The sequence below is a fragment of the Phytophthora infestans genome, genomic scaffold (assembly GCF_000142945.1).
Source record: "Phytophthora infestans T30-4 supercont1.19 genomic scaffold, whole genome shotgun sequence".
Taxonomy (NCBI): Eukaryota; Oomycota; class Peronosporomycetes; order Peronosporales; family Peronosporaceae; genus Phytophthora; species Phytophthora infestans.
In genome coordinates, this window is record NW_003303740.1 from 788,908 (window position 1) to 806,336 (window position 17,429).

A 17,429-nucleotide genomic window follows, 5' to 3' on the forward strand; every position below is an offset into this window, starting at 1 on the left:
GAGGCTGTTCCTTGTTCATGCGCACCTGTTTTTGAGGCCCAGGACATCGACTACTTGCACGAGATCAATACTCGTCGGGCTCTAGCTAGAATGGTTTTGAATATGCAAGGACAAGTATGTCACGCAACAAGTCAGTATCAACATCAGCGAGCTCGCTGACACGTTGCGCCGCGAAGTAATACCTGCCGATTTGCGAGAGCGTCTGCGCGAAGTACTGTTAGACTCCGCCAACGTGAGAGACGTGGTCTAGCCGATTACATTACCCGTTATCGAAAGGTAATTATGCACGGAAAAGGCATCAGTGAGACAGTCAAGATTGTCCCATTCACCCGGGGTTTGGTGTCACGATCGCGCGCAAAGGGCTACCGATGATGTTTAACCGCCCACGATGCAAGTTTGGATTTTACAGAGGATGAGCGAGCACACTCGCAGCCACAACAGCAGAGACCAAGCTGTTGGAAGTCATCGTGCCCGAGAACGAGGGTAGACAGGGTCGCACAGTGGTTATGAATCTGCACCAATGGGGGTTGGCCAAGGGTGATTCGTGTCGCGCCACGAGTGCTTAGAGCGCAATCTGTGTATTTTTACGCAAGAAGCCAGGACATCGTATGTCCAACTGTAGCAAGCGCAATCGGAATAGGCCTTCGGTAGACGGCTTGGATGAATCGCGCCCTCGACAGCGTGTATGCAACATGCATGAACCCAGCGAGCCGAAAGTATTTGACCGTCTGACCATCAGCGTGGTTGATTTGAGTCGTTTGGGGTGGCACCAGCTGCTGAAGAAGCAGGGCTGGTCGGCTGCCGTGGGTAGTGATTCTGCTTGATAGTGGTGCGGACCACAGCGTGATTTGCAAGGGGCTAAGCAGCAACGTGCTTCGCAAGAAATGTGCCGGAGCGGAACGTTTTGCCGCAGCAGTCGCCGGCTAATCTGATCAGGCCCGTTCTGTCGTTGTCACGAGAAGGCTAGGATATCATGTTTAAGTTTGCGATCTTCCAGTCTCTCAGCAACCCAAGCTAAGATAGAGCTGGGTAGGCAGGAAACGCATATAGTGGGAGGACTTGAGAGGCGTCATATAATTTGAAAGTGAGCTATTTTCGGGGTGGTAGTAGCAACGGAGGTGGCTTCAGGAGGAGCTGTCTCGAGTGGATATGCTGGTCTTTGAGCACGTCTTAGACTCTCTTTTCTCAAAGGCTTCACATTCCGTATTGCGCTTCCTTGGAGAATTGTGGCTTTTACTGAAGTGGCGACTGTCGCAAAACAGAATGGTTTTGCCCAATAGAATGCCTCAGCCATCATGAAACTGAGAGCCAAAGAGTTGGAGTTCACCTTGCAGGTTCTTAAAAGATGCGAAGCGACGGTAGAACTTATAAAACCGGTAATGCTAAGTCTAACCGAGTCTGTTTGAAACGAAGAATTGTCTTGGTGACGATAACTAGCTTCTTATCGGTACGTTCTCTTAAGGCTTGGGATGTACAGCTTTCATTCGAACAGCATCTTGTAGTACAGTAGCACGAAGGCAGTGCAACAAATCTAGAAACGCACCAGTGAATACATGAAGCACTGATGACTGGATGTATGTTGTCATGTAGGCTTCAACAAAAGGAAACACGTGGCACTGTAAACTGTCGGATAGCATCAGCGCAGCTCTCTTCATGAAATTAGTGTCTATCTGAACCTAACCCCGCCGATGACTCCATGGTTTCTCCCGGGCGATGCGGCAAGATATCAGCCGTCCATGGTACCTGCGCTCCATTTTTTAACCTGTGTATTTGGGACCAGCTAGGTCAGTCATTCTGCGAGCTGACTACTACAAAGTTTACCTTGTAGTAGGCCTGAAAGAAGACATACAGCAGGTGTAGCTGGCACTCCCTAAAGCTTCCGCTTAGTGTATTGCTTCTGGCTAAGCAAGCCCAAGACAAGCAGACTCGATTTCTGTACTACATGTATGCACACCAAGTATACTATGCATACGAAATCTGTAAACTCTGCCAGCTTGACCAGCAATACTGAGCTTCAGTCATCACTCGATGCTTGGCAGCAGCAGCCCTGCCACTGCCAATCAGGAGATCAGCACTGTCGACCACTGCAGTGGCGAGATGAGGCCGCATGCACCTAGCCCCCTACTGTCCCTCTTCTTAAAGGCTCATTCAGCCACATGGAATGATCTTGCTCTTGGTCTTGCACTCCAATGCCTGCGCACTCGTGCCTCCTGACACTGCCTTGCTCTCGACGTCCAGTGGCAGGCACACACACCGCCACCAACTCACGTCATTGTGCGCGATGTTTAAGTGCCAGGCACACTCGTGCCCTTCGACATCCACACAGCGCGGTCTTGGCGCGCGCCCCCAGACATGACCCCAGCATCCGGTATACTCGCTAGCTCCGTGCGTCTTCGCTTTCAAGTTGATACCGAATATAGATAAGGCTTAGCAATAGTCATTAAATCTGTCGGCTTGCAGTACTTTAGAGTCGTACCAGGGCTCGACACATGAAATTGGTACATTCTCAATTTGCACGCACCAGTGGTAAAACATGAAAAATCAGAATGCTTCAGCCGGTCAAACTTCTGTGTCACAGTGTCAGATACACGAAACCTAATCCCCACGGCCATACTAGCTCGCTTTTTTTTGCTCTAAAGTATCACAAGCGAAAGGCACTCTGTGGTAGCCTTCGTGCCCAAGAACCACGCCGAACAGGTCTATTGTGGAAGCAAACAACATGCAAGTGATACACATGCCCTTGGCATGAAGTCGGGGCCCGCTGCTGTCGTCCGTAATTTGCTGTCAGTGTTTAAAGCTAATGCTGAGCTACAAGGAATGAGACTTGTCGTTATTGACCAGTTCTACACATGGATTGTGCAGCGGGGCTGCCGTAGCTTTAGCGTCAGAGGAAGACGTTCGACTCAAAAAGTCACTAATACTAAGTTCCTTATCCAAAGGACACTTACAGCCCAAGACCAGGGCTCAAAGTTAACACCTTAGCTTTTATGCTTCAAAACCAGAAGTGTTTTATTTACTATTATTGCGGCCAAGCCGCCTAGGGGTAAATGTATCTGTTTAACTATCTAGCATAGTTAAATCTAATCAAATGCATAACGTGTGGCTTTCGGCCAACGTACTGAGAGACCTTGTTAACTCTCCAACTTATGTACTGAGAGTTTGTTAACTCTCCGGGTACTTCGTACCCCTGTGTGCTCCACACCATGTAACCCCGTTACACTCTCCCCCACTAAGATGAGAACATTCCGTTCTCGAAACTCTCCTCAGCGAGGTCACGTCTTGTTAAGACGGCGGAGGTTACTACACCTCACACCAGCGTTGTACAGCTCCGTGAGCTCACAAACGCCTACGCATCGTTGATGCCCAACTTCTCGTCGTCGGCTTACGGCCCAATGCTCCAAGCGCAGCGCGCATCTTGCTCTCAAGCGGTCTCAGACCTACGCTCGCGCTCCGCGCCTACTCCAAGAGCTGCAAACCGCTTAGAGCAATGCTCTTGACTCATTCGAGTCGTCGACAACAGCTCAGCGGTTGAACACTCGCTTCACAAGCGATAGGTCGGTGGTTCAAACCCACTGGTGCACAGCCCTCTCGTTCCATGAACGATTGCTCACGCTTGGACAAGCTTAAGGGCAACACCCTTTTAGCTCAATGGTTGAGCGTTGGCTTTGAGAGCCACAGGTCGGTGGTTCGAGCCCACCAGGGCACAGCCCTGTCGTTCCATGAACGATTGTTCACGCTTGGACAAGCTTAAGAGCAATCCGCTTTTAGCTCAGTGGTCGAGCGTTGGCTTTGAAAGCCACAGGTCGGTGGTTCGAACCCGCCAGGGCACAGCCCTCTCGTTCCATGAACTGTTGTCCTTGAATGGACAAGCTTAAGGGCAACGCCCTTTCAGCTCAGTGGTCGAGCGCTGGCTTTGAAAGCCACAGGTCGGTGGCTCAAATCCACCCGGGCGCAGCCCTCTCATACCATGAGTAGTCCGTTCTCGGACTGACGTACGGGCATCGCCCTTGTAGCTCAATGGTAGAGCTCCGGCCTGTCAAGCCAAAGACCAGTGGTTCGATCCCCGTGCGGGACACTACTTTCGCTGTTACAGCGCATCCACATTTGGATCATGCTCATCGAGCAAGTTGTTTCAAAACAACTATGCGTCTATCGAGACGCTTGTGCCTGAACCTTGTTCAGCACAACACGAAGCACCTGCTTCCTTCGGGACCATGTCCCTAACACTACGAGGTCTCTCCACCTCCTGCTCCCGCTGCGAGCACCGCTCATACGTACGAGCTGGCTGCTGCAGCCACTGGTCAGAGCCTGAGCTCAACTACTGACCTCATCGCTCCCCACTCTAGTGGGAGGCGCCCAGCGCCTGGCGACGCTGTCGCACGCCATGGTGGCGCTTCGGCACATGATGTGCCCGGTCGTAAGCGTCAACGACGTCAGGGAAATCTTGCCGGAGGATAACCTCAAACTCCCATGAGTTCTGTGAGTGAGGGTAACCCCTCCACTTCACTAAGTACTAAGTACGACCCTGGCGTCTACGCCACGCCACAAGGCGCTCCACGTGAAAGTGGAGCTCACCATGCTCATCGAGCAGAGCAGGAGGAAGCCTTGCCTCAGCTCGGCTCTCAAGGGGAGAGTCAGCACTTGCCGGAGCGGCGTCTGCGTCCATACGACGCCGGCGTCCACGACGCGAACGTTCACGTTCACCGGCCATCGGTCGATCTCGATGAGATGATCTACCTTGTGGATAGGTTAGAGCCACCACTGTTGACTCACAACCAGGTCTCGGACCTTGAGCGTCCAGCTGCTCGGCTGAACGTTCAGCTTGCCTTGCTCCTGCATCTCGAGCACTTCGCTCCGCGACCTGTGGCTCTGCCACATGCTGTTGATCAGCCATCTGTGGATCCACCACTTGCTGTCGTTCAGCCTCCCGTGGCTCTACCACCTGCTGCCCTGCAGCTGTCCGTGGCCCAGCCATCGTTGGTGCCAACGCCTCCGCGCTCACCTGAGCAGGGTCTTGGTATGGCTTAAGCAAGCCGACATAGAAGACCGGATGCGTGCGCATCTTCTTCGGAAGGTTGAGCGTATACGCTAGGCCCTTCCTGGCCACGACCTTGAACGGTCCTATGAACCGAGGTCTTAACTTCGTTTTGAAGACTGCAGACACTGCATGAGTAGGTAGGTTTTTAGCGTTTAATAAAACTTGGTCACCGACCTCAAACCTCTCAACATTGCTTCTGCCCTTGGCATCTGCATGTTCCTTTTGCGTGTCTTGGCTTTCAGCCATAGCGTCGCGTACTTGACGCATTACGCTCAGTCTCAAAGAGACAAAGTCATCGACTTGCTTGCGAACCGCAACAGGGCTGACATCAGCTAGCCGCTCGGCTATCCCTCCCCCACCAAGCCCTGAGCCACTGCGTGGCGGCGTCAGTGGGACGCGAGGGTTAACCAAGCCGTTCACATAGAACGGAGTGTAGCCTGTCGAGGCGTGCACTGCATTATTTAATGCGAACTCAACGAGTGGGAGCATCTGGCTCCAGCGTTTTGGCGCCTCAGCGCATACGCTTCGGAGGGTATCCTCCACAACGCGATTCACGCGTTCGGTTTGACCATCGGTCTGCGGATGGTCCGCTGTGGACATGTCCAAACGAGTGCCGAGCACTCTGAAGAGGGACGTCCAGAACTTCGCGGTGAAGCGCGGATCTCGATCCAAGACAATTGCCTCAGGCAAGCCATGTTGGCGAAAGACTCGGTCTAAAAACAGCAAAGCTGTACCTTCACCATCAATGGTGTCCGGCACTGCCGCTAAATGAGCTATCTTGCTCAATCGGTCTACAAAGACCACTAAACCTGTGTTTCCCGCCTTATCCTTGGGAAGGCCAAACACAAAGTCCATACTCATGGACTGCCAGCATCCCTTGGGGGCAGGCAAACTCGCCAATGGCGCTGCCGTGCTCGGCGCGGACTTTGTCCGTTGACACGTCTCACACGTGCGTACATAGGTGCCGACCCACTTATACATCTTGGGCCACCAGTACATCGAGCTCACCGAGCCATAGGTCTTCTCCCGACCTAAGTGCCCGCCCACGGGCGTATCATGAACCTCATAGAGGATTCGAGGGTTATCCTCAGCGTCGGTGCTGTAGTACAGCAGGCCGCCATCGAGTGAGTATCGATGCAGCCTCGCGCGTAAGCGCCCAGACAATTCCTTGTCAGAGTCTTTTAAACTCTTCGCTCCCAAGAGCCCGTAAGCAGCGCTACGCACATGTCGTCTTGTGCATACGCTCCGCGTATCAAGTCAGGCACTGACGACGTCACTGTCGTGACATGAGCTAACTCGTAGTCCGGCCTGCGCGAGAGCGCATCGGCCACTACATTAAGCCGCCCCGGCTTGTACTTCCTTTCGAAGTTATACTCGGCAAAGAAGGAAAGCCATCTTGCCATTCTCTGAGAGAGATGAGGCGAATGTGTCGCAGTGCGTAACGACGCATGATCAGTAAAGATCACAAAAGGCTTAGAGCCTAGCAGGTGTACCCTGAATTTGACTAGAGCATACTTCATTGCAAGTAGCTCTTTGTCATGAACTGGATAGTTCTTCTCTGCAGCTTTGAGCTGGCGAGACTCAAACGCGATCACGCGTTCACGCCCTTCGGCGTCTGCTTGTAGTAAAGTACAACCGATTGCAAAATCGGAGGCGTCACAGACGACGCTAAACGGACTATCCGGGTCCGGTAGCGCAAGGATCGGAGCCTGGAGAAGGCTCTCCTTCACAGCCTCAAAGGCTCCGTCGTGCTCGACGTTCCAGCACCATGGTGCGTCCTTCTTAAGGAGATCTGATAATGGCCGAGCCATCTCCGCGTAGTTCGCACTGTACTTGTGCAAGTAATTGGCTAAGCCTAGCCACTTGCGTAAGTCTTTTTGGTTCTTGGGAACCGGCCAGTCCACGGAGGCCTTGACTTTGGCAGGATCTGCCCGTAAGCCACGCTACCCAATGAAGCACCCGAGGAAAGGTATCTCCTCCGCGCCAAAGACGCACTTGTCCAAGTTGGCATACAACTTATTAGTGCGCATGCACTCGAGCACCGCTCGCAAGTGGTCAATGTGGTTATCCACGTCTGACTTTCCGTGCTCGGCACGACTATGGACGAATATATCGTCAAAGTACGTTTGAGCGTACGCCCGGTGGGGCCTAAACAGCTGCGTCACAAGACGATTGAACGTTGCTGGTGCGTTCGACAGCCCCTGGGGCATCACCAGCCACTCCCAGAGCATACCGCTCGGAGTACTCACCGCTGTCAGCGGAATGTCGCTCGCTCTCATGAGCAATTGGTAGTAGCCATCGACCAAATCGAGCGCGCTGTACAGCGTACAGCCTACCATGTTGTTCTGCAGTACATCCTTGCGAGGAATCGGCGTTTGCGCCGGGATAGTGGCCGCATTTAGCTTGTTAAAAGCATGAACAATGCGCCACTTGCCGTTTGGCTTTCTGACACAGAACGTGGGTGTCGAGTGCGGAGACTTACTCTCACGCACCATCCCTGCCTCGTGCTTCGCACGGAAGAATTCGTCAATGACGTCACACTGCTCTCTCGGCAAAGGCCATTGCCTTGTTACGCAGTATTTGGTTCCAGGAACCAGGTCAATCTCATGACACACGCCTCGATCCGGAGGCAGGCCCGTCGGTGGCTCTTTTGCGACAACGTCTCCATACTCCTTCACCACCGGGTAGAAGGGATCCGAAGGATCTTTGAGGATCGCCGATCCAGTTCTTGCGCTCAGCGCCTTCTTGGTGTCCTCTAGGACCGCGTCGTCCACGACGGATGAGGAGTTCAACTCCTCCTCAGGTCCCAGCAAGACCACCTCGGCTAGCTCGCCTGCCTTTAAGGCTTCGCCGAACTCGGCAATGGACATCTCGTCCAGCTCTAGCAGAGCATCTGCAGCGGGCAGAGTATCAAGGCTGATATCGCCTTCTACCTCCCCCGTCACTCCGTTCACGAGTGTATACAGCTGTTCACAGCAATCACGTGGAGCATCACCGCTCGTCACGTTGGACACATCGTCCGTCGTCGAAGACGTCACAGACGCCCTGCGTCTTCTTCTCCTCTCCCTCCGCGACCGATCCCGGCCGGATGAGGGCGGTGTGGCGACATCTCCGTCACCACCACCGGGTGCAGCAGCACCATCACTCCTCGAAGAGGATACAGTGTCTCGCAAGACACTCGGCTGAAAGCCAAGAGGTTCTTGACCTTCACACAGTGAACTAGGTGTCACTTCACCTGCATCTCCTGGGCCACGCCCATGATGCCTCGACTTGCAGTCGACCGCGACCCTCGGGTCACGCAGCGGTAGGTCATCGACCAGATTCATACCACTCAGTGGATTACGCGCCACTCCGCGCTCGTCCTCACCAGGACCCAGCAGTTGGTCATTGACCTGACCTGCACCGCTCCGCGGATAACGTGCCGCACCACGTACGCCCTCAGGGCAAACAGCAACCTCGTTGCTAACAATTTCGGACATACCAATGTCCAGCACTACGGCCGCCTCGACCTCGTGCTCGCGCCAAAAGCGCTTCTGCTTCCTAGCAGAGGTGGGTTCATGACTCACCAAAGCTCCACTAGGAGCAGGGTGCGACGCACCCAGCGTTTTCGACTTCCAGTCGATCCATGGCTCATGACGTTCCAGCCATGCCATGCCAAGGATGAGGTCATACCTCGCATCCAGGTCTAAGACCAAACAGCGTTCCACGCTATCGAAGTTCTCAAACTTCACTCCAAGGTCGACAGAGACCTTCGACACAGTCACCAGTGTCCCCGTCGCGAGACGGACAGAGATCGTATCTCTCGTTGGCACTTCCAGTGCCTCAGCATACAGCTGACTCCCTTCCAGGGTGGAGCGACGGGCGTAGTTGCCCGAGGCTCCCGAGTCAATCAAGACTCTCCATGGCTTTGCAAAGCCCTTCACGCTCGCTTGAACGACCAGCAAGCCCGGCTTGCACACACTCTTCTCATAAGAGAGCTCATCTCTCTTCGGGGCTGAGCCCCGTTGCCCTCTACCTCTTCGAGGCACAACAGAACTCAGTTCTTCCCCAGTAGGCCGCTTCGCGCCTACTGGGAGTTGCCGTTTCCCGGCGATGACCCGGAGGGTTGGCTCGCCGGAGCCTCGCGCTTCTTGCGCAGAGGGCAATAGGCCCTCAAGTGCTTAGTGCTATTGCACACAAAGCATCGGCGGATGCCGGCGCGCTGCTCCGCAGCAAGAAGCTCCGCTTTTTCATCTTCAGCATAGCTGAGGTCCATCGGCTCTGGACCGCTCGAAGAGCTTGCGCTACCAGCGCTCCAACCAGATCGAGCCGACCTGAAGTTGTGCTCGGCATTTAATGCCACATTCACCGCCTCTTAAAAAGAGTTAGGGTGTACACGGAACACTTCCGTTCGAGCTACGCTCACACGAAGTCCCTTCATGAACACGGTCACGCTGACCAGTTCCGGAAGAGGGTCCGCCGCCATTCCGGCGATAAGAGTTCTCAACTCTTGGACATAGTCCAATAAATCCTTCTTACTCTGGCGGGTAGCAAGGAACTTTGACCGGATTGCATACGCCTGATTAGGCGGCGCGAACACGCGCGAAAGCTGTTGCTTCAGCTGATCCCAAGTGGGAAATGTATCGTCAACAGACGTGCCGCACGTTAGTGCCCATTCGCGAGCGCGACCGCCAAGCCTGGAGATAGCCAGCGCCACGCGCTGATGCTCAGACTGGAGCAGGGCCGATCCCATGGCCATCTCGACCTCACGGGCCCAGAGAAGGAGATTCTCTCCATCCTTCCCCTCGAAGGTTTTTACGCTCACCATGAGCGGTTTCAGTCTCATAGACTCTTCACGCGTCATCGACGCCGCCGCCGTTGCGGCGCTCATCGTCTCTTGGACATGCTCCAAGAGCGCGTTCTCGTAGCGGGAGAACGATTCCAGCCTGGCAGTGACCGCCTCTGGACCTTGCGATGCAAGATGAGCCACGCCCTCCGGGCCAAGCAAGGACATAAGCTTAGTAAGCGCGTCCTGCTGTTCCGGGGGCAAATTCGCGAACACGGGGTGTTCCATCCTCGCAGAGGATATAGTCAACCGACTCAGGAGCGGGATTGACTACAAGTGCTACCAAGTGCAGCGGGGCTGCCGTAGCTTTAGCGTCAGAGGAAGACGTTCGACTCAAAGAGTCACTAATACTAAGTTCCTTATCCAAAGGACACTTACAGCCCAAGACCAGGGCTCAAAGTTAACACCTTAACTTTTATGCTTCAAAACCAGAAGTGTTTTATTTACTATTATTGCGGCCAAGCCGCCTAGGGGTAAATGTATCTGTTTAACTATCTAGCATAGTTAAACCTAATCAAATGCATAACGTGTGCTTTCGGCCAACGTACTGAGAGACCTTGTTAACTCTCCAACTTATGTACTGAGAGTTTGTTAACTCTCCGGGTACTTCGTACCCCTGTGTGCTCCACACCATGTAACCCCGTTACAGATTGCTCTCGCAGTCCAGCTTCTCCTGATGGGATTTTATTGTGTCGGTACGATAATGACAAACCGATTGTGGTATTGCAACGATGTATTCAAGAAGAAAAAGAAACGATTATCAAATATTCCGCGCGGCAGTAACAAAATATGCAGGTCGAAGTTGGTGCCAAGTATGACTGCAATTAGTTAATGGAACTCGCGGTATGTACACTTCTTGTGTACAGGTGATTATCTGGTGCTTGACCGTGTGGTGCGCCATAACGAACGTGGAGAGCAGACAGAGGTTTCATGTCCTCGTGTGATAAAGGATTTTAACGCCAATATGGGGGGGCTGTCCCTGATCAACTACGGCTTCAACGATACTCTCTTCAACGCGGTATCCGATCTCGTAAATACTACAAGACGTTAGTGCTTAACTTGATCGTCATGGCCATTGTAAATGACAGCATTGGGCACAAACCCTATCACAAAAATAAAGGATCGAAACCACTTTATCTTGAAACATACATGAAATGCTTGCACTTCCAACTTGTCCAGCTACAGATGTACGAGAGTAATCGCTTTGGAGCGCTGCAAACAAGCGTGACGACCGTCGCCACCCCACTTGTGCCATCCGCCGCCGACAGCACGAATCATGTCGCACAGCTGATCAATGAATGGTTGGATGAAGGGACTTAGACGAGGCGTCGCCAACGGACGTGCAAAGTATGCTCAGCGATGGGGCACGTGCTGCTACGACAGCATCATTTTGCGGCAAATGCCACCAGGACAGTCCTGGTTTTTCTGCGTTCCCCGCGCCGTCAGATTCGAGGTGTTGCTATGACTTGCTGGGGTATTTGGCACAGTGGTCGGAAGGTACCCCCCCCCCCTTCCCCCCCCACTGATAGCGCCGAGGTTAGCTTCTACTAGTCTAAGTGATCTTTCACCAGGGCTATAACCGGGTCTAGTCTCTGCTCTAAACCTTAAATTGGTTTTCGAATTCACTATGAGGTTCCGTTGGGGGATGCACCATTCCGATTTCCAATAAAGTTACTTGGGTAACCAATCCAGCTACATGCAGCACGGTCTGGGGCCAGAGGATGCAGAGGTATGTAGGAATGCGAAACATGTACTGTGGTTTTAATCCATTTTAAGAACGCGCGATCCGAGATCCATATCGGATCCGATTGCTGAACACCTCCGAAAAAGAAAGAAGAGGTAACGTGTGAGCTATATCGATCCGGATGTGTCGATGGACACTTCGAATCGAAGAGCAGGTGCCAAAATTGCCGTCTTTTGACGGCATAAGTGATATGCTCAAAATCATTCGCTAGGACACATATTAATGATTTGGTTTAGTCTAACCGCCATAGGCGATCAGAGCACCATTTTACTTGGTAATCACGCTACAGTACGCATACGTTCCTCCTCCTCAAAAGCTTATACTGTAGTCGTGAAAGGTATCACTACCGTCATCAAGGCCTTAAGCTGCGTCAGATATAGCTAAATCGGACCTAAGTTCCCTAACCATAGCCAAACAAATTATAATAAGTCTAGCCCCCGGCAAATTTTGATGAAAAGCACAATACTGCTAGAGCAATTTTATAAAACAATTAATATTCTAAAATATTTTTAAAAGTTGACAGTTGAAGAAGAAATGGATACACCAATGGGCGTTGCGTCGGTTGCACTACAAACCGTCGTGTAGCTTTGGTGCCCACCGTAAAAATGGCCGGTTGGTCCTCTTGGTAATGTGCGGGTTGCACGTCATCGTCTTGTATCTGCTCATCACTGGACTGGCAATAGCTGCTGCGACCGCGGAGAATGGCACGTGTGCGTGTCTGCAGGATCCACCCAAGAAGGCAGGTGCAGCTGGGTGTATCAATCTAGCGGTGCTTGAATCCTAACGATATATGAACTGTACTGACATCTACAGAACATTCAACCTCTTGTCTTCTGCAACTGGTACAACACGAAGAGCTGCTGTCTGCCTGTGCACGACGCGGACATCAATGGCAAGTTTCTCGCGCTGATAGAAGCCGGTCCGGCGTGTGAAAAGTTCCAGAACGCTGCCAAACGCTTCCTCTCTTTTGCGTTCTGCTACGCATGCGACCCCGAAGAGCCCACACACTTCACAACACCATTGGACACGCACTTCTTCGACGCGAACACGAAGACGGTGAAAATCTGCGCCAGTGTAGCGCTGAACATGGCGCCGACGCTCTTCTCGGACTGCGGACTACTGCTACCTGACAGCCGCGAAACGATCTGCTCCCCCAATTCTCCCGTAGTTCCACACAAGGTGTGGACTGGCTGCAATGACCAACAGCACATTTGCCAGGACAACGCAACATTCGACTGGTATTGCTCCGATTCGAACTGCGGAGATGCACACACGCCAGTAGGATTCAACGACGTCCCTTGCAACGCTTCACGGTATACTTGTGACGGCGTGCTCATGTTTCTCAACGATAATCGGGCCGCCAAGCCACCGAATTACGAAGACTACCCTGTCGAAATTGTAGACGAGCAGCTGTGCAGGAAGGAGTATAGCGAAGAGGAAGCAGCAATCAAGTGTAGATGTCTGCATGATCCTTCTACTGCCACACGACCACAGTCAATGTTTATAGCTGTTCTAGCGATCAACATGTTGCTGGCACTACTTACAATAATAGACACACGATAAAACGCTAGTAATTTAAAAGAAAAATCGAGCTATCTGTTAGAAAATGTTATGCCCGCATGTGGCTGGCATTTGCTCGGTCCTTCTCGCTTTCTGTCCTCACTTCCATCGTTTCAAAATCTTTTTGGTCGTCCTCCTCCTTCTTATATCTGCCAGCCTTAATACCGAACCGTGTGAAGTATGTTCCTTCCACTAGAGCCACAAACTCGGGCCATAATTTGAGATGACTCAACATAATTTTAGCTGCGGCGGTGAGCGGGACAGACAGCATCATGCCCACTACGCCCCACAAAAGACCCCACGCCGAAAGTGACAGGATCACGATCACCGGGTCGATCTCAAGTTTTCGACCAAAAACCTTGGGCTCCACGAAGTTGCCAGCGAACATGTGGAAGCACATTGGAAGAAACATGGCCAGGAATTTCTCCATGGGGTTCATCAAGTCGGACGGGGTGATAGCGATGATGCAGATTGGCGCAACCGAAGCGATCATAGCTCCAACGTTAGGGATCCAATTCAAGATGAACGTCAGGATGCCCCATACAATCGCCAGGCCAACGTTGAGCGAGACGTACACGATCGTCACCAGCAGAGCCACGAACAGTGAGAGGAAGCACTTCAACGTCACAAAGCGCTGAATATCGTGGTCGATCTTGGACCAGACACCGCCGGCATCACTTGCACGAGTGCGTGTGCAGAGAAAATAAGTGAGATAGATAAGTGTCACGAACATTACGGACAGCAGATCCATCGTCTCTGTGACAACGATGCGTGCTACCTTGTCGACATTGTCATGCAGCGTCGTCGTGATGTTCACTGGAAGTCCAATCTGGTCGAGAATGTGCTCCACACCTGAAACCAGATTGTTGTAGCCAGTCTGATAAGCGCTAGCATCCAGCGCGTGGACCGAAAGCACAGTGATGTAGCCCAGGAGTCCGAAGAAAACACACACCAAGCTGACTGCCACCAGCGACGCAAACGCACGCGAGCAACCTCGAGACGTCCGTCGAGCGTGACGTCCGTGCGATGTGCATATACAGAGGAAATATCTGGGCGACACATCGATCACTTCCACGAGTGGGTCCACAAGGTACCTGTAATCAGAATGTCAAATGCCAAATATTGTCAGATTCATGTTTGTACGAAATATGCAGCGTTTCAGCCAAAACTCACATTAGAAAAATGGCAAGAAAAAAAGGAATCAGCACCGCCTGGAACCAAGCGAGCAAGTAAAACATGGCTGCCAATCTGTAAGCAAACAAATGAAAATTTTTAGCATATGAACCTCTCCAAGTCATAAAGCTTCAGTTGTCAAGCTTACCCCGTCGCTAGTAAAGCGCCTTTCGTCTCGAACGCCAGTTGTCGCACTGGTCCATCTAAAGCCGCGAGGATATCGTTTGCTACATTATTGTAATAAGGTCGATTGCTGTCATCGTCGCCGCGGTTGAAGACGTTGCTGTGCTCGGAGCTGATGGATATCGTCGAGACACTCGAGGGGGACAGCTGCACACTGGAGTTGTTGGAGTTGCTGCGGCGCACAGGAGCTGCGTGTGGCGAATCCATGTCCAGCGACGCATAGGCTTGCTCCTTCTTGCCCACGAGCTTCATGCCGTTGGTCTAATTTCCCTCTCGGTTGGCTGCTGGTCTTCGTGAGCTGAAGGGAGTATTCAAACCTGATCGGCTTTGGATAATGATGGTGTCACGCGTGGGCTAAGAAAAGGCCCAGCGAGCACGACAAGAATGATGGTACAGTGTACCATGTAGACAATGTCGCTTGTATTGTTACACCAGACATTTGTCGTTTGAAGGTCGCTCCTTCGTAGCCTCACAATTTGCCTTTTTGGGGCAGTGATTCTGGGAACGAGACTTAACATGTCGGCGCTCTCTCCTGTGGCCAAGGCGGCTCTGCGTCACCCCGTTGGGCGCGTGCGAGGCAACGGTATCATAGCCACCGTCTTCGGCGCCACTGGTTCCCTGGGCCGCTACGTGTGCGCGCATCTCGGTGCGTCTTAATTTTGCTCGTTGTGCCATCCCGGCGGTCCATGCACACATGAAAAATTAGCGAATTAAACTTGCTGTGACTAAACCAGGTACCAATGGAAACGGATACGTGGTGCCGTACCGCGGAGACGACGCTGAAGTTTCGCACCTGCGCGTGTCGGCCGACTTGGGCAATGTAGCCCAGCAACCGTTCCACCCGCGCGACCGCGACTCGATCTTGGAGGCTGTGGAGGGCTCCGACATCGTCATTAACCTCATTGGCAAGCACTACCAGACCAAGCACATTCTTCCTTGGTGGATCAACTACTCGTACGATGACGTGCACGTGGATGTGGCTCGTACCATTGCTGAGGTGGCCAAGGAAGCCGGCGTTCCGCGCATGGTTCACGTTTCGTCGCTCCTGGCTCAGCCCAACTCGCCCTCCGAGTGGGCCGCTTCCAAGTTCCGTGGCGAAGTTGCTGTTCGCAAGGCCTTCCCGGAGGCTAATATCGTCCGACCGTCCAACATGTTCGGACCCGAGGACCGTCTTCTCGTCTGGATGGGCAACCGCCTCAACTACGGCGGTGTGCCCGTGGTGGACAATGGCGACGCTGTCATCCAGCCTGTGTTCGTGAACGACGTGGCCAAGGCTATTTACCACATCACGCAGGACGAGACTATTCAGGGCAAGACGTTCGAGTTCGTTGGAGACGAAGAGTTTACATACAAGGAGCTGGCCGACTACGTGTTCGACATCACCAAGCAGAACTCGAGACTGGTCAACCTACCGCTGCCTGTGGCTCAGGCCATTGGCTCCTTCTGCGAAAAGTTCCCGGACCCCAAGTTCACGCGCGACTGGGCTACGCGTCTCAGTCTGAATGAGGTCAAGACGTCGGACCTGCCTGGTCTGCGTGAGCTGGACGTGGAGCCCACCAAGCTGGAGAAGGAGGCGCCGAACTTCTTGATCAAGTTCAACGCCGGCGGTCACTTCCAGGAGGTGTCTGGCTACCATTAAGCGACAAGATGTGCGTGGACAAAGTAGGCTGGTAATCGCTGCGTCCGTTGCTGCTATTTCTATCAGGACATTCGAGGCAGTGGCTCCGCTCGCTGAACACAGGGACAGACAATACCTATGAGTGACAGACAAATGAAGAACAATGAACAAAAATGAGAGACTGCTACACATATATAAGGCCACAGACCTTGACAATAGCGTCCACATGGACCAAAATCTTGTGGTCTCGGTAGCGCTTGCGCAAGCGTTAAGACAACCATACAGCCAATCAGATACCTTGTCAGAGCTCATACCGCAAGATGCTTGCTAGAGCTCGAGTCGCTGTTGCATTCGTCCCGCGGTCGCAAACGCAACTCTTCCAGGGTCTCGTCACTGTAACACAGACAAATGTGACGCGTGGCTTAGTGAATACACCGCTCTTCAACTCCAGGTCAGCGCGTCAAAGGCAGTCGGTGGCTTGTTCGGAGCCTTGTTCGGCGCTTCAAGTTGCCACAGCTGGACGTCGCTGCTTCGCCACCGATAAAAGCGACACACCACTGCACTTTGACACGCACAACGTCGTCAAGAGTCTGCAGGACAGAGGTGCGAGAAGTTGTTTGGTAACTTTGGGCCTCTGTACTCATTTTCTCTTTGCAGGCTTCTCGACAGATCAGTCGGAGGCGATTCTGCACGTGATGAAAGACGCCATGGCCGATTCGTTGGAGGCCCAATCGCGCATTGTGAGTGTCGTATCGATTCGTGTGATTTAGGCCACTACAGTGTGCTAATTGACGCTTGTTCTGGTTGCTAGTTGGCTACGAAATCCGAGCATGTGGAGCTCAAGGCCGAACTGTCCGAGCGGGTCTTTAACTCCACTCTCAAGTTCGGTAAGCTTTACGAGTTTTTGATGGTTTATCCTGCGTACTTTTACTGACTGTATGAAACCTACAGACATTGCCCAGCGCCACTCGCGAGAGCTGCTGGAGCGCGACTTTAACACGCTGAAGCAGGATATCCGCATGCTCGAAAAGATCGACTTCGACAAGATCCGCATGGAAATCGCCGAGCTAGAAAAAAAGTTTTTGCTGCAGAAGCAAGCAGAGGACGAAACTCTGAACGAGCTCCGACTGTCGATGGAGAAAGTAGAGAAGCGCATGCTCCAGTACGCCGTGGGTTTTGCTGGTACCATCATGGCTGTGGGCGCGGCATTGATGCGTTTAGTCCTATAAAACTTCAGACAAAATGAAGACCATTTTCCTTCTACAAAGACCGACGCACGATAGGGTAA

The 17,429-nt window shown here is 52.7% G+C and overlaps 5 protein-coding genes and 1 pseudogene across 6 annotated transcripts; 5 read left to right on the plus strand and 1 right to left on the minus strand.

Annotated features, from left to right (window-relative positions):
- Positions 1 to 282: 282 nt before the first annotated feature.
- Positions 283 to 927, plus strand: PITG_11033 (uncharacterized protein; the record flags this gene model as incomplete). Its single annotated transcript, XM_002901774.1, has 3 exons — positions 283 to 334; positions 442 to 537; positions 812 to 927. 3 exons carry the CDS (start codon positions 283 to 285, stop codon positions 925 to 927), a joined length of 264 nt encoding a protein of 87 aa, XP_002901820.1.
- Positions 928 to 3,509: 2,582 nt separating this feature from the next.
- Positions 3,510 to 3,582, plus strand: PITG_27363 (annotated as a pseudogene). The gene has a single exon. The product of its transcript is annotated as a tRNA-OTHER (tRNA).
- An 8,726-nt stretch (positions 3,583 to 12,308) lies between these two features.
- On the plus strand, positions 12,309 to 13,170 carry PITG_11034 (uncharacterized protein; the record flags this gene model as incomplete). The annotated part of the gene is made up of 2 exons (XM_002901775.1): positions 12,309 to 12,350; positions 12,421 to 13,170. The coding sequence occupies 2 exons, from the start codon at positions 12,309 to 12,311 to the stop codon at positions 13,168 to 13,170; spliced, it is 792 nt and encodes a 263-aa protein (XP_002901821.1).
- Positions 13,171 to 13,216: 46 nt separating this feature from the next.
- Positions 13,217 to 14,838, minus strand: PITG_11035 (uncharacterized protein; the record flags this gene model as incomplete). The annotated part of the gene is made up of 3 exons (XM_002901776.1): positions 13,217 to 14,261; positions 14,341 to 14,415; positions 14,489 to 14,838. The coding sequence occupies 3 exons, from the start codon at positions 14,773 to 14,775 to the stop codon at positions 13,217 to 13,219; spliced, it is 1,407 nt and encodes a 468-aa protein (XP_002901822.1).
- Positions 14,839 to 15,016: 178 nt separating this feature from the next.
- Positions 15,017 to 16,326, plus strand: PITG_11036 (NADH dehydrogenase [ubiquinone] 1 alpha subcomplex subunit, putative; the record flags this gene model as incomplete). The annotated part of the gene is made up of 2 exons (XM_002901777.1): positions 15,017 to 15,169; positions 15,258 to 16,326. 2 exons carry the CDS (start codon positions 15,040 to 15,042, stop codon positions 16,160 to 16,162), a joined length of 1,035 nt encoding a protein of 344 aa, XP_002901823.1.
- A 135-nt stretch (positions 16,327 to 16,461) lies between these two features.
- On the plus strand, positions 16,462 to 17,405 carry PITG_11037 (uncharacterized protein; the record flags this gene model as incomplete). Its single annotated transcript, XM_002901778.1, has 4 exons — positions 16,462 to 16,744; positions 16,799 to 16,881; positions 16,953 to 17,028; positions 17,093 to 17,405. The coding sequence occupies 4 exons, from the start codon at positions 16,462 to 16,464 to the stop codon at positions 17,368 to 17,370; spliced, it is 720 nt and encodes a 239-aa protein (XP_002901824.1).
- Between the last annotated feature and the right edge of the window lie 24 nt (positions 17,406 to 17,429).